This window comes from Megalobrama amblycephala, linkage group LG18, assembly GCF_018812025.1.
Source record: "Megalobrama amblycephala isolate DHTTF-2021 linkage group LG18, ASM1881202v1, whole genome shotgun sequence".
Taxonomy (NCBI): Eukaryota; Metazoa; Chordata; class Actinopteri; order Cypriniformes; family Xenocyprididae; genus Megalobrama; species Megalobrama amblycephala.
In genome coordinates, this window is record NC_063061.1 from 12,328,159 (window position 1) to 12,344,436 (window position 16,278).

Sequence of the window (16,278 nt, forward strand, 5' to 3'; positions counted from 1 at the left end):
ATTAAAATTCCATCTTCATATAAATTATGTAAATGAAATATAAATAACTAGTCTAACATACCTTATGTTTTTAAAATGTTTCATGCTCATATCAAGGATATAAGTGAGGCAAAAAAAAGAGAAAAATGAATAGGTACATGATGCCCCTGAATGTGTTCATAGTTGTGACATCATAACGATAATGATTTCAGAATGAGCCATTTTTCAGCTCATTTTCCATAAATGATTGGGTGGATCCATGTAGAGTAGGGAAGAAGCTTTGCTTTCTAAACACGGCAGAGTTTTTTGTCTGAGCAAGGACATTACTCCTTTAAAATAATCATCCTTTTTTTGTGCAATACCAAAAAATACCAAATTCTCATGTTCATATCATGGTATTCAATGTTATCTGGTTCCCTCCACTCTCTCACAGTGACTCCCACATCGTAGGCCCAGGGCAAGGTCCTACTCACGAAATGCTTCAGCAGAACTGGACTTTCTGTTTAGTCTTTGGCAGGACAAAATTTGGCAAGATTCTTTGCTCTAAATAGACATAGTACAGATGGTTTAACATATACACATGTAACGACTGACATATTTACCCAAGGACAGCGAAACTAATAGCGGCCCACACACTACGCAGCTTATTTTAAGCGTGTTAATTATCTCTGTCCTCCAATGAATCAGGACAAACAACAGGCCACCCACGTCTAAGAGCGAGCTCTCGTGACAGTCCATACGTTTAGGAACACATTAACTGTTCTTTGGGCTCTACTGTCTATTGAGTGCTTTTCATCACATCTATAATTAAAGTGTCCCAATTAACCTGAATTCACCTATGTTTTGTATGGAAACCTGTATCTACTTTATATCCAACAATGTGAATTTGTAACTTGCAACTGCAACTGTTTCTGAAATTGCAACTTTAAATCTTGCAGAGTGACTTTACATATTCGAAATGCGACTATATAGTAATTGTGACTTCATAACTCTCAGAACTTTATATCTTACAGTCACTTAATCACAATGTCCAATTGTTTTCAATAGAAATTGTAAAATAAAAGAATAAATTATTTTATTTTATTTTATATTGCTTTATTTCAAACTTTATCTCAATTACCTTTTCATTCTTTCCTCTGAGGCAGAAACAGGCTTTGAGTGTTTTGAGTAAAATCTAATGTCTCATGCAAACTAAGTACAACAGTCAATTAAAAAAAAAGTGCTTCTGGGAATTTCAAGTGCTGATAGTTTGACAGTTTCTTTCAGACTGAATTATTTGGTTTAATCTAGCCGTGTTCCATGTAAATAAAAAGTAATAACACAATTCCCTTCATTCATAACAATGAAAAGATTAGTATGAATATTTTGGGCTCTGATCCAGGATTAAAAGGCACAGTGGCCTAAGTCACATGCCAAAAGTTTTATTCCCATTTGACTCCAAGGGATATTTTCTTCCATTTTAACACATCATCTTCAGAATCTTCATGGATTTATTTTAAATTCGGGATCTCGACTCTCCTGATCTTCATAGTCACTGATTTGATGTTGACAAGCGTGCCATTTTTGGTCCAGGTGTCCCAGTGGATATGTGACTGGGTGGAGAGATCTTGGTCCAAAGGTGAGCCATTCAAATTTGCCTTGCCACACTTGTTGAACCACCATCCAGTGTTGTTCTGGTTCTCACTGCAGCTCTCAACAGCTTTATCAGCAAACGTGCAGAATGGAGAACAGCCGTCGTTGTCAACGTCAGAGGTACTGAAAGGAGCCGTATCTTGATTCTGCTCTTGGTCATACCCTCGAAAAGCATCACCTGCAGAGAAAGAAATAGAGACACATTTTAATCCTTGAGATGTTTTGAGAACCCTTTACCTACTTTGCTGCTCCAAACTGGACTTTTAAAAGGTTAGTTCATTAGTCAATAATTACTCATCCTCATGTGGACTTCGGAATGCAAATGAAGATCTTTTTCATGAAATCTAAGAGCTTTATGTCTCTCCATAGACAGTCTACGCAATTGAAACTTTGATGAAGCGTCAATTGCGTAGGTTGTCAGGACAGAAAGCTCTCAGATTTTATCAAAAAGATCTTCATTTGCATTCCAGAGATAAACAAAAGTTCACATGAGAATGAGTAATTATTGACTAATGAACTAATCATTCTTACAGGTTTGGAACGACATGAGGGTGAGTAATTAATGACAGAATTTTCATTTTTGGGTGAATTAAATTGCTTGTAAATCTCTCATTATGCTGTATTATCACCAAATATTAGATTAAATATTTTTGCCAACTTGTTTTTTTCAGTTAGCACTGGTTTTGTATTTCTTTTTGGAACTGACTGATCATAGGCCTCATTGATTTGAGCTTGAAACAACAGTTTTCTAGTATAAAGAACCCTTTTGTTGAATGGAATGGATGTTATATGTTCTTCATGGAACCATCAATTCCCTATAAGCACTTCCCCTTGGGGGAATACCTGCCGCCATTTTAAAGTGCGTTCAACTTCGTCAAGTGGATGAGGTAAGTTTATTTGGACAGATTCTCAACCCGTCGATTTTGTACCAAGGGAGCAAGTCTTCTCATGTACACTTCAGGAAGATCCATGGACCACAACACAATTGTAACGTCACATTAGCAACTCTCAGCGTTCGCATTTATTTACCCAAAAGTGTCAAGGGCTTATGGTGTTCCATTTAAACCTATTTGCAAGGGTTCCACCAGTAGTAGGCACTTGTGCAACGTAAGCAATGATGTACATCCAAGTAAACAAGACAGAGGGGAGTTAAAGAGGGCATAAAAAGTGGAGTTAAATGCAGCAATAGAACAAAGCTAAAAGGAAAAAGGAATACAAAACCCTGTCCTAATGGAAATAAAACAAGTTAATAAAAAGATTGAATCCAATATATGGCAATAACAAAGCATAATGAGAGATTTATAAGCAGTTTTAGGAGCACCACAAGTGTAACAAAAAACACAAAAATTATATATATATATATATATATACCCTGTGTAAGTAAAGTCTGCAAGTTTTAGTCCAATGCAATAACATTACCATTTTCATGGAAAAGAAATTCCTTTCCAGATTAAAATGACTGGAACACAAAATGGTTAATATGGATTACAGTAAGTTTCCAGACTGTGCAACTCATTAAATTGGTCTTCTGCAGGCCCAGACGGAATTTGTGGATATTATTTGCATTTCCCGTGCTAAATTTGAAGGGAAAAACCAAAGTGTTATGGGAATAATATTTGGCATTGGCTGACCTGCACTGCCAGCATATCTGCCAAGGTGTATTGCAAAGAATTTGGTTTCGTCTTCGAGCCAGAAATTGTCGTATGAAGCATAGGCCGTGGAATCGTCTTGCGAGACCAGGGACACGTGCAGCTGGAAACGTGTGTTCCTCTGACTCACAATATTGAAGATCTTCCTCAAACCCAACCAGTGTTCACCTTCAGAGACATATAGATAAAGTAAATGCATGTTAATTCATTCATTGATTTACAAATGAACTGACTTACTGTACCTGGTAAGTGTCCAAATCCATCCAAGTACTGTGACCACATTCGTTTAAAGTCAGTGAGACCATCGGTCCGTCTCTGTATTACTGTCCATCCGCCTTCCATGTAATCCATCTCACAGAACACCTGTTAGACGGCCAGTTGAAGACACTTAATTCATCATGTGTAGACCTAAAACCATGTTTGATTTGCTATTAGTTTAAAATAACTGTGGTTGGAAATTTTTAAACAAAACTAAACAGAGGTACTTTCCTCAAATGAAACATCTGTGTTTTCTGGCTGAATGATATAAATTCCACTAGGGATTTTTGGAGAAACGACACCTAGTGTCTCTTTGATATCACTACAGTCTTTTCCTGTGGAATGAAAAGGAATCAACTATGAGGATGTGTAGATGATAAATATTTTGCAGAAATGTTGACAGAATGTTAATCATCTTACCGTGGGACTCCATAGGCTTCACGGAAAAGATGTCACTGTTGCTTCTCTGCACATCTGAACTGAGTGTGTTTACTTTGGCCATAAGCTCCATTATCTAAAAAAAGAAAACAAAGCAATATGTTTGAGAATGCAGAAGAGGATATGTGGTCTAAAAGTTTGGAAATTTTAGAATACCTGACTTGAGAGAAATTCCAAAGCCTTTTGCTGTTCATCAATGAGATCTCTGATCAGCTTCCTAGTGTTTCTTGTATATGACACCATGGTATGCTGGAGATTAACTAAAATACACAAACTGCATAAAACTCTCTGCCACAATGAATTTTGAAGCAAAGAAGTAAATAAAAAATGAGAAATCAAAAAGCTTACAAAGCAGGAGGAAATATTAGGAGGAAATATTTTATTAAAAAAAGATGAAACACCTACTGCACAAGGAATGTTTTTCATCACGCATTAGCTTTGCAGTCATTTCACATGGCATAGTGCACTTGTCTTTGCCTGCGTCTCTGTGATAATATTCTTTTTGCCCTTGAAGAGAGACGTACTCAGTCTCCTCAGTTAATATATCAGGTTCATTGCGATAAGTATGGCTACTATTCTGTTAAGACAAGCAAAATATACCACACATTATCACACATTCAGATGAGTTGCATCATACAAAACATTAATTATAACATATAACATTAATAATTCATAAAATATTTGTTAAAGTATTAATAATTTATTATTGCATGAAATATGAAATTTAATTATTTACCCTTTACCAGTTATTGTAACCCTTACAAAAAAGAAGTATACTTCAAGTTAACTTTAAGTAATGCTTAAGTATACTTTATGTAGTAAGTATACTAATATCAATGTAGTAGTAATATACTATTTCAATACTGCGTGGGACTAAATTGGCCCACTTTTTATTATGTAAAATATAAGTTTAAGTGTTCTTTAAGTGTAACATAGTAATCTTTAAGTGCATAACTAGTTCACAAATACATTTCTCATTTGTACTGCATCTGTACTACAAGTGAACTTATAAGTATACTAGTAGTTTACTATTTTAATACTTGTAACACATTTTTAGTATATGAAAGTACACTTGAAGTGTACTCTCAGTAAACTACTAGTTTAGTAGTTTTATACTGCAAATACTTTTAAGTTTTCTTTAAGTTAACATAACATCATACTTATAGTTTACTATTTATATATTATTTTTGCATTTTAAGTATACTACTATGTTCCGTATTTAGGTAGGCTATTCTTTTTTATACTTGAAATATACCTTTAACTGTACTTTAACTCTTTCCATTTAAAAAACATTTTAGTTTCTTACATCCTTTTTTATCATAAGTTTCATTAAAAAAGCAACATTTTAAACAAAAAGGATCAGATCTGGATCATCTGGATCAGATTCAGAACGATTATCAAAACAGAGATGGAGTAAATCGTGTCCATCAACACCCCCAAACTTCACAGTCATTTCCTCTTCATGGGTTCGACAATTCATTCAGTTTTGATTTATATGTTGTTTTATTTCTGATGATTACTTTTTTTTTACATTTATGTAAGCAATCTTCTATCAGTTGTTTCTGCTTATTCTTCACCTGTGTTTTAATCAGGAGATTCTGTACTAGTGGAAGATGCATAATAGCGCCCCCTACCTTATAACAATGAAAACGTGGGTAGCTGGAAAATTCAGTCAGTAGCGGGGAAAGAGTAAAGTAGATTTGAAGTAAATTCCTATGTAGACTACATTAGTGGACTACACAAACATTCAGATAGCAATATCTGTTTTCCTTATAAATCAATATTTTCAAACAATGTAAGTTTATGAGACAATATGTAAAACTAGCCTATGTGGAAAAAGTAGGCTATTAATAGGCTACTCAATCAAAAGAGTAAACACAACTACAAGCCAAGTATACTTAGAATACTTAATTATAATTATATCTTGATCAAAAGATTGAGTACATGTGTAGTTCAAATATATGTTGCCCTTTCTGTCTAAGTCAGGTTAAGTGTAATTATAAGTATATTTCTGAGAAGTACATAAAAAGTAGACTGAAAGTGTACTTTCTTATTTTTTAGTATACTAATAGCACACTTGAATAAACTTCTTTTTCATAAGGGAAGTAGGCTACAATATGTGTTTTTAACTATGTTAATGCTATACATTGAAATACTAATGCATTCAAATATTACAATATCCCATTTAATGACAGTGTAAATAAACACTTTAAGATTTAAAGATAATATTAATTACAGCTGACAGAAAGGAAAGCTTTCCAACACTCACTTCAGTTGATGAAGCAAGAAGATTCAGAAATAAAATAATCCAGATCATTTTGGTCTTTGTGGCAGTTCCACATGTGAAGATGTGAAGATTGAGCACTTTTCAGTGAGACGGCAGTTGTCTCCAGCGTTGTCCTGTGGGCTGGACTGCCTTTTTTTACTTTGGACAAATCCTCACAAAAAAGACGAACAGCTGTTCTCACCTCAACAAAAAGTGTCCAGACCAATTCTGTTTTATTTCTAAAGTACTGTTGCTTTATTGCACTTTGACAACATCCTGTATTGACTATGAAAACCAGATGCTGAAATGTGACACTTCTTTCTGCTGAGGGAATCAGCAGGACCCAGAGCAGCATACGCAAATGCATTCCTTCCAGAAACACTGTAAGATCCAGAACATGACAAAATGAAAACACACTTCTTCAAAACACTTGGATTGGCAAAACATAGCATATTTTTCATTATAATGGGGCATTTGTTGTATCTTCCAAGCTAATTTGTGCAGTGACTCCTGTAGCTCAACACTGGAAAGGATGGCACTAGCAAAGTCAAGGCAATGGGTTTGATTCCCATCGATTTATACCATAAACCGATAAATACATACATGCACAAGTGATTGTCACTGTAGCCTACTCTTGGCATCTATGCAGAAATTCTTGGTCATTGTCAAAATGGTTTGTGTCCTTCATGCCCTTCAAGGAACACATCTGTTGGGCATTAGACAGTTCTGTTTATGCAACATAGCCTACTGTATTAGAGCTGGATAGCACTGGATGTCTAAAACTCCTATGCTGTCTGTGGCTGTTAACTCTTTCCCTGCCAAACACAGAATTTTCCGGGTTTCCATGTTTTCAGAGTTATACACTCGGGGCGCTATTACGCATCATCTGAATGAGTACAGAATCTCCCGAACGAAAGCACAGACGAGGAAGGCGCAGAAACGATCGATCTCATATGTAAGCACATGCATATGAAAATAATGCGATAATTAACAATAACAAATGAAAAGTGCCTAATGTTACTGAGTGAAATGTCGATCCAGGAAGTAGGACTGTGCAAACTTTGGGGGTGTTGATGGAAGCGATCTTTAATCATCGCACTGAATATGATTCAGATGTAGCCTATATAGTGTTTGATAAAAACGCGATTTTCTCAGCTTTTTGCTCAAAATGTTGCCTTTTTTAATGAAACTTACCAATATTCAGGAGTGGATAAAAAAGAATGGTTAAAGTTAGAATAAAACGTTTTGTTGTTGTTAAAAAAAAGAGGCTCTTTTTTATTTGATCATACAACAAAATTAAAATTTAGTAAAAATGATCAAAAACGCTGGCGCTGGCTGGCAACTTTTTTCCAAAAACGCTGGCGCGGAAAGAGTTAAAGTCAGTTAGAATTAAGTTTAACTTGTGTATTGCATAGATAAAAAGATTTTCATTAAAACCCGGCTGAGTAGCCTAATGTTAAATCCTAATATACTAGGCCTATATTAAATAACAAAAGAAGATGGGGCTAGTTGTCACACTTACTCCAGTGAATATTTCTCAGGATGCCTTTATTAGGCTACTGAAAGGCAAAAATATATTTAAGTCTACAAAACTAAACTATTTTTTTATTGCTGATATCATGAACATACAGTTGTAACAGATTATGCAGAAATCGCCACGTAAAAAATAAATAAATAAGAGGGCCGTTTTTATTACAAACCTTTATAACGTTTTTATTACCGTTTTATTACAAACATTTTTACATGAAAAGCAGAGCAAATTGTAAACGTTTGTATATATTCGGCGAGACTGAAATCAAGCTCAAGTACAATTTTCCAGCTCTTTTTTTTTAATAGAGAAGACAAGACAAGTTTACAGTTTGAAAGTTTGCATTTATGTAGGAAAATAATGAAATTATTAATAAGACATCTGACGACATCAAATGGGCGTCATTTCGTATGAGCTCGACTTTTTTTTTAGTTGTCATGGTAACCAGTGGACAACAACAGGCAGCATGGCGGAGGAGAAACTTTCATTCGAACAAGCGTTCACCTTCAATCAGCTTTCCACCAAAAAGTTTACATTTCAGCAAGATCCTAAGATATCAAGAATCCTGATGAAATGGTAAGAATATCCTCTGTAGGTACAATTTCACTGACAGCGGTGAGGAACAACCCAGCTAACACAATTTTGTTATAAGAACGTTGTCTAAATATTCAGTGTTGGTTCTGGGAATATAAGAAACGTCCAGTTTTCTTGACGTTAGAAGAACGTTTTTATAAGGTATAATGTTCCTCAAACGTTCTTTCAACTTAATTTTGATTTAAAATTCAACATTGTAGGAACGTTGATTTGTAACATTCCAAGAACATAAAATTGTCCAGTTTCCTTAATGTTAGTAGACTGTTATTTAAAGGTTAGTATGATGTTCCTGAAACATTCTTTCAATCATTCATACACCTGCTGTGAACAAACACTGAAAGAAAAATAAAAACACAAACTTTCATCAGCCACTTCTGCGTTGATAAAACAGATCAACATGATTGACTGCATTAAAGTGGTTTAAATAACAGCGTTTTTTCTGTAATTGTTGTCTTAAGAAACTGAAAAGCTATTGAGATGCATCAAACTGTGTGTAACCAATGTGAAAAGAAATAATTTGTAACACTCTTGTTGCGTTTCAGATGCTGAATGTTGATGTCTGTGTGTGTATAAATATCATTCATTGTTAACTTTTTGTTTAAAACATGTTTTCTTGTCATTTATACACTCACATACATCATTCGGCATATGAAACACAACAATGGTGACATGCTTCATGCCAGAATACAAAACACATTCATGGCTCCCTGCAGCATGCATTGCAGCATGAATAAATTATGCAGCTGATTTTTTTTTTTTTTTTTTTTTTTTTGTCACCATTGTTGAGGTTTATATGATGAGTGCTGATGTCTATGTGTCGTTTTTAGCTTTTAAGTAGTTTTGGACAATCTTACAAAAATCACTTCAGTGTTACAAATTATTTTTTTTATCACATCATTTAAGTTTATTATTTCCTTTTCATATTACATTTAAATTCCAAAAGTTAAAAAAAGAAGCAGTTGTTTAAACCACTTTAAAGCAGTCACTTGCACTCTTTAAAAAAGACATGACGATTGCTTTATCAACGCAGAAATGTTTTTTGAACACCTGTAATTGCTGATAAAGAAGCAACTCAAAAGTCAAGGGCAAAGAGCTCAACTAAAGCAAATACTGACCTCAATGATGGTGACATCAACATCTAATTCTCTGTTAATTCTCAATAAGAACTTCTGTAGACGTGTGACAAAAATAAAGTCAGTCTGGTTAGTAATAAGTGAAGCTGGTAATGCTGTTTGTGGAGTTCTTGATCTTGAGTGATTTAATGTCTTTTATCTTCAGTTCATCTAAGGCTGTGGCTGAAGAAAGTTGTAGTTTGTGTTCTTGTTTCTCTTTCTTTCAGTGCTTGTTCACAGCAGGTGTTTGAATGATTGAAAGAATGTTTCAGGAACATCATACTAACCTTTAAATAACATTCTACTGACATTAAGGAAACTGGACATTTTTATGTTTTTGGAATGTTACAGATCAACGTTCCTAGAATGTTGAAAGAACGTTTGAGGAACATTATACCTTATAAAAAACGTTCCTCTAACATCAAGAAAACTGGATGTTTTTTATGTTCCCAGAACCAACACTGAATATTTAGAGAATGTTCTTATAACAAAATTCTGTTGGCTGGGAAGAAGCATATCTGTTACTGAATAGTCTTCAAAATGGTTTAAATGTGCAGAAAAGAAACTGATGTAATTATGAAAAGATGATGCATAAACGTCCACATCCATGAAACACCTGTTACTAAGTAGCAGATTAGCATTAACTGAAACTCAATTTAAACTTCACTCGTGGTGCTGTTCATATAAAACATGGAGCAAAACATTGCTTTCCAACAAATCAACAACAGCTGAACATTAGGCTAAATAAAAATCCCATGAAAAATCAAAGCAAAGATAGAAATATACACAAATACCTAAAACTGAATCAGCACTTTGAATCACATCATATAGCTTACCTACAATGCAAGCCCCCTGGAGGAAATAGATATGTCTCGCTAAACATATCCATTTTACACCTGCAGCTTATACTATTATTATACTTTATAGCTTATAGAGCTACATATTTAGATTCAATTTATGATACAGTCATGAGAAAAAGAAAGTACATCCTTTTTAAATTCCATGGTTTTACGTATCAGGACATACAAAATCTGGCATGTCTTAAATTTAGGTAAATACAACCTCAGATAAAATTAGGCCAAAATGGAGAAGCCATATGTGACAAGCTAAGCACCCTTATTGCTTCCATAGGAATTAAGAGGGTAAGTATCAGCCAGGTGCTGCTAATCAAATATCTTTTGATTAATTGATTATCAGCAAGCGTGAACAACTACTATAAAAGCTGAGGTTCTGGCAGTTTGCTGGTCTAGAGCACTCAGGTGTGTTTTAACACAATGCCAAAGCACAACATCAACAATGATCTAAGAGAAACATTGTTGCTGCCATCAATCTAGGAAGGGTTATACAGCCATTTCCAATCAATTTGAAGTCCATCATTATACAGTGAGGGAGATTATTCACAAGTGGAAAACATTCAAGTCAGTTGCCAATCTTCCCAAGAGTGGATAGATGAGACCAAAGTGGAGATGTTTGGCCATAATGCACAGCACCATGTTTGGTGAAAACCAAACACAGAATATCAACACAAACACCTCATTCCAACTGTCATGCACGGTAATGGTGGAGGAGTGATGATTTTGGACTTGTTTTGCAGCCAAAAGACCCAGGCTCCTTTCAGTCATTGAGTCAACTCCTTTGTATACCATAATACCAAAGTATTCTAGAGTCAAATGTTCCGATATTAGCTCATGCAAGTTGCAACAGGACAATGACCTTAAGAACACCAGCAAATCTACAACAGAATGGCTAAAAAAGAAATGAATCAAAGTGTTGCAGTAGCTCAGTCAAAGTCTAAATCTCAACCCAATTGAAATGCTGTGGCAGGACCTTAAAGGGATAGTTCACCCAAAAATGAAAATTTGATGTTTATCTGCTTACCCCCAGCACATCCAAGATGTAGGTGACTTTGTTTCTTCAGTAGAACACAAATGATGATTTTTAACTCCAACCGTTGCCGTTTGTCAGTCAAATAATGCGAGTGGATGGGAACTTTTACTATAAGAGTAAATAAAACTTGCATAGACAAGTCCAAATTGATGTCCTAAGATGCGAAAGGATCGGTTTGTGTGAGAAACCGAACAGTATTTATATCATTTTTTACCTCTAAAACACCACTATGTCCAACTGCGTTCAGCATTCGCTTAGTGATGTCTGATCGCGCTCTGACAACGGCAGTAATGTCTCGCTCTCATTGAAGTACATGTGCACTTTTAGCCAATGCCACGATCCAATAACGTGTGTTCTGTTTATCTTCCGCATGCGAGCACATCTGTCTCGACTATTAATGAAGCAAGCCATATTTTATAATTGTATTAAAAAAAAGAGAGAGAAAAAAAACACAAATACGGCAGAGATGCCAAATTCAGCGGCTGGAATTGAATGAGGTAACATGACGGCTCACAGACAGCAGCGGCAATCTACCTGTCACTTAATTATGCAGAACTTTAAGGCTTAGTATAATTTAAATGGTTGAGTTATAAAAAAATTCACCCCCCCTCAGATTTGTCATGAAGGGCAAAATTAGCTATACAGACCAAAACCACAATTTGAACCAGACTGTAAACATGTTTTTTTCTGCTGTAAACAGCCTGTCCCTAGCAGCCAGTCAATGAATCGCAGTTTAAGTCACTTCCGTATTGGCTTCACGAGAAACTGGGGGAGGTTGCCGCTTGGTGCTGAATTGATGTCAGAGCTCGTTGGTCAGTTGGGCCATCTGATCATTCTAATTGGCTGTTCAGCTACTGCCACCTGCTGGTACGGAAAGGCATTTCTTCTTACACAGGCACAGAACAGACGTGCTACTTGGCCGCCATGTGTCGAGCGTTGGTTTGGTGTGTCAGGCCAACTTTGATCTTAGACGCTGCTAACGTGAGACAACCCCGCAGTCTGCTTTCATCGCCACTAGTTCCGCGGCTTAGGCTTGGTGTGTTACAGTCTTAAGAGAGCTGTGCATAAATAGATGCCCACAAACCTCAATGAACTGAAGCAACTTTGTAAAGAAGAGTGGGCAAAAATTCCTCCACAACGATCTGAGAGACTGATAAAGTCATACAGAAAATGATTACTTCAAGTTATTGCTGCTAAAGGTGGTTTAACAAGCAATTAAGTCATTGGATGTACTTAGTTTTTCACACATGGCTTATCCATTTTGGCTTTATTTTCATTAAATAAATAATGACAGTGCAATATGTAATGTGTTGTTGTTCATCTGAGGTTGTATTTACCTAATTTTAAGACCTTCTAAAGACCAGATGATTTTTTCTTATGTCCTGATACGTAAAACCTTAGAATTCAAAAGGGTGAATTCACATGACTGCATTTTTTTTTTAGCATTATTCACTTTTTAGTCTGTATAATATGTTTAAAAAACACATAAGATATTCCAAAATCAGCCCCCATAAAATCTAGCAGCAAACTCAAATGAACAGATGTAGGTGTAAAGCTGTTTGCATTTTGACCTTTGCATGTCAAGCATTGGTTTTTATGAAAATGTCACTAGATATTTCTAGGTAGTTTCCAGTCGAGAAGTTCATTGTTTACTAAAGTTATGTAGTACTGAAGCTTAAAAAGTTTAAGTATTTTAATAATTAATTTAAAGTAATTGAATAAGCTTCTTTTAGAATATATATTTTGGGAAATGCAATAATACAGTAAAAATTTCATAAAATTACATAATTAATTTTTCTTGTATCAAAAATTGGTCATTTACTCATTGTAAAAGAAGAGTTTTAGTCCGCTTGAGCTGTGCAATATTTCCAATGTTTGTAATTATGTTTCCATTTGCCTTTTAGGTCCATGTTGGGTCGAATTACCACTCAGGCCTTCAATTTTGACCAATCTTTCCAGCCTTATAGGAGCAATGACTTTGCCTGGGTAAATATTTACACATTAATTTCATCTTGCACACAGCAACATTAAATAGTATATAATAATATACAGTGCTCAGTGTAAATGAGTACACTCCCTTTGAAAAGTAACATTTTAAACAATGTCTCAATGAACACAAAAACAATTTCCAAAATGTTGACAAGACTAAGTTTTATATAACATCTGTTTAACTTATAACATGAAAGTAAGGTTAATAATATAACTTAGAGAACAAAATTTTCAGTTTTACTCAAATTCGGGTGATGCTAAAAATGAGTACACCCCACTGAAAGTCTCTGAAGCAAAGCTAAATTTTAGACACAAATATCTAATTTAACAAGAATTCAACCACGGGTGAGTATAATTATTCATTACACTGGTGTCCAGCAAACAGTTGACTATAAAAGGGTGTTAAAACCCCTTTCCATTTCATGCTGTCAGCAATGGCACCACATGGAAGAGAAATGTCACAAGATCTGAGAAAGAAAATAATTTCTTTAAAAGTGGTACAAAAATTTAAAAAAGATAGAACTGCAACCATCTCAAAGAGACATCCAGGTCGTCCACGGAAGTTAACACCTTAACAGGAGCGTCTTATCATGAGAAGGGTTGAAGAAAATCGGCATGCAAGTTCACTGCAGTTATCTAAAGAAATAGAAAGCCAAACTGGGGTGACTATTTCCTGTGACACAATACGGCGTACACTGCAGAGGAGTGGCATGCATGGGTGCTGTCCACGAAAGAAACCTCTCCTAAAGCCCAGGCACAAAAAAAAGCCCGCCTAGAGTTTGCCAGGGTCTATGCTGACAAAGATGAAGACTACTGTAACTCTATACCCTGGAGTGATGAGACCAAGATAAATATTTTTAGAACTGATGGCTTCAAAACTGTATGGCGTCACAAAGGTGAGGAATACAAAGAAAAATGCATGTTCCCTACAGTGAAACATGGTGGTGGCAGTGTCCTTATGTGGGGCTGCATGAGTGCTGCTGGTGTTGGGGAGCTGCATTTCATTGATGGCATCATGAAGTCACAGATGTACTGCTCTATACTGAAAGAGAAGATGCTACCATCACTCCGTGCCCCTGGTCATTGTGCACTTTTCCAACATGACAATGATCCTAAACACACATCTAAGGCCACTGTTGGATTTCTGAAGAAGAACAGGGTGAAAGTGATTCAGTGGCTCCTGATCTGAACCCAGTCGAACACCTATGGGGAATTCTGTTGAGCATCACTCTCCATCCAGCATCCGGTCTCTAAAAGAGGTTATTCTTGAAGAATGTTGCAAAATGTCGCCAACTTGTTTATTGCATGCCTAGAAGACTTGGTGCTGTCATTAAAAATCATGGAGGCCATACAAAGTACTAGCTTAGTTTTTGTTGTGGAGTGTACTCATTTACACTGAGCACTGTATATATATTTTTCAGAATTTCTTTCAAGATCCGTGCGTGAAGAACAATTTAAAGGTACTTGATTCCTCTGGATCATGGACACTGCTGGGTATGTTAATGTCAAAAAGATAAGGCATATTGTATTCATTCACAATGTTTTATATTATCTCCTTTCATATTGGCTGATAATGGCTTTTTGCCCGTTCACAGGTAGAGACATCACACATGTAAATGTTGAAGTTGTTCCATGCACAAAAGTGTCAGTGGACATATTCGATCCAATTTACTCAAATGGAATTTTGCGTCCCTCCGGCCACATTGTCAAATGTTACCATGAAGTTATTCCTGACTTCGATGAGTTAAGGATGGTGTGGATTATTTGATCATTTAGTCTACCATTGATTCTCTCAAACATATCTGAATTTTATATCTAAATGTTTGTTTGAACTTTGATCTCCTTTGTTTGACATGCTTCCTGACAGCTTTTGCTTGAAGAAGACTCTGACAATTATCATATAATCAGTCCAAGTGATCGGCAGGAGTTTTTGTTCAGACTGTTCAAGCATATGGTCTTAGGTGGTGAACTTTGCCAATATGAGGATGTCATTGATCCTTACACTGAGACAACAAAAATGATGTACAAAGACTTGGTCAGGTGAGAATTTTTATGTTGCATTCTTATATTTCACATTTCACCATGCACAATACCTGATCAATTGTATGGTAGTCATATGATAAACACCCGATTCACTTGTCTTCCACAGCGTTCAGAAGGATCCACATACAAAAGAGATCAGTGTGGTCACAACAATCTTGAAAGTTTCTGCTCACGTATGTACCTTAACTGACCTCTGCTGCACCATTGTCCTTAAAGGTGCACTCAGGATTATTAATTATATGTTAACATTGCTATTTTTGTTTATTAGGATCACGGTGGACTGTGCTACCCATCTGCAACAGACAATGAGCAGACATTTGCTTACCTCTGTATTGACCCATTTAAAAGACATGTGTATGTTTTGTACCATTCATTTGGTATAGGGGACTTTTCAGGAAACTAAGTGCTCTCGATTTAGGTCTACATAAAAACACTGAGATATTATTTTAAAGAAATTATTAATTTCTTAAATAATAATAATAATGAATAATTATTGTTATTTTTAATATAATTGCAAAAAAAACATTTTTGTTCATCCTACAAATATTGTCTTCATTTGTAAAACTAAAAGTCAATCAATTAAAAACCACAGCCAATCAGAACAAGTGTGGGCAGGCTCTTGAGGCATTTGCATGGTAATTGCAAGAAAATGGATTAGTATATAACAATATTCACAAATATTACACAATTTAAACATTATTAAAAATACTCACCAAGATACTGAAACAGTCTTTGTCAAAAAATACACTTGTTTTGTTCACAGTTTGAACATTCTTGCTTCCATTTGTTTAATTCCAAGATCTGAGGTTAATTATCCATTGTTGCTTACAAAGCTGGGAGCATTATATGATATTCAAAGTCACATTACATGTTTTTAACATTAAATAAAGCACATAAACATTA

At 35.4% G+C, this 16,278-nt stretch overlaps 2 protein-coding genes across 4 annotated transcripts; one reads left to right on the forward strand and one right to left on the reverse strand.

Annotated features, from left to right (window-relative positions):
- Window positions 1-1,032: 1,032 nt before the first annotated feature.
- angptl5 (angiopoietin-like 5) lies at window positions 1,033-6,560 on the reverse strand. Its single transcript, XM_048167491.1, has 8 exons — window positions 6,226-6,560; window positions 4,362-4,533; window positions 4,113-4,216; window positions 3,939-4,032; window positions 3,750-3,853; window positions 3,503-3,623; window positions 3,243-3,428; window positions 1,033-1,789 (listed from the first exon to the last, which is right to left on the reverse strand). The coding sequence occupies exons 1-8, from the start codon at window positions 6,271-6,273 to the stop codon at window positions 1,470-1,472; spliced, it is 1,149 nt and encodes a 382-aa protein (XP_048023448.1). The 5' UTR covers window positions 6,274-6,560; the 3' UTR covers window positions 1,033-1,469.
- cfap300 (cilia and flagella associated protein 300) lies at window positions 1,641-16,278 on the forward strand. Of its 3 annotated transcripts, none has more exons than XM_048167504.1 (7): window positions 1,641-1,731; window positions 13,248-13,329; window positions 14,754-14,826; window positions 14,928-15,085; window positions 15,200-15,372; window positions 15,482-15,548; window positions 15,644-16,278. In XM_048167504.1, exons 1-7 carry the CDS (start codon window positions 1,700-1,702, stop codon window positions 15,776-15,778), a joined length of 720 nt encoding a protein of 239 aa, XP_048023461.1. In that variant the 5' UTR covers window positions 1,641-1,699; the 3' UTR covers window positions 15,779-16,278. The 3 variants fall into 3 exon arrangements, with proteins under 3 accessions (XP_048023461.1, XP_048023460.1, XP_048023459.1); XM_048167503.1 differs by lacking the exon at window positions 1,641-1,731 and adding an exon at window positions 7,098-7,177; XM_048167502.1 differs by lacking the exon at window positions 1,641-1,731 and adding an exon at window positions 8,174-8,326.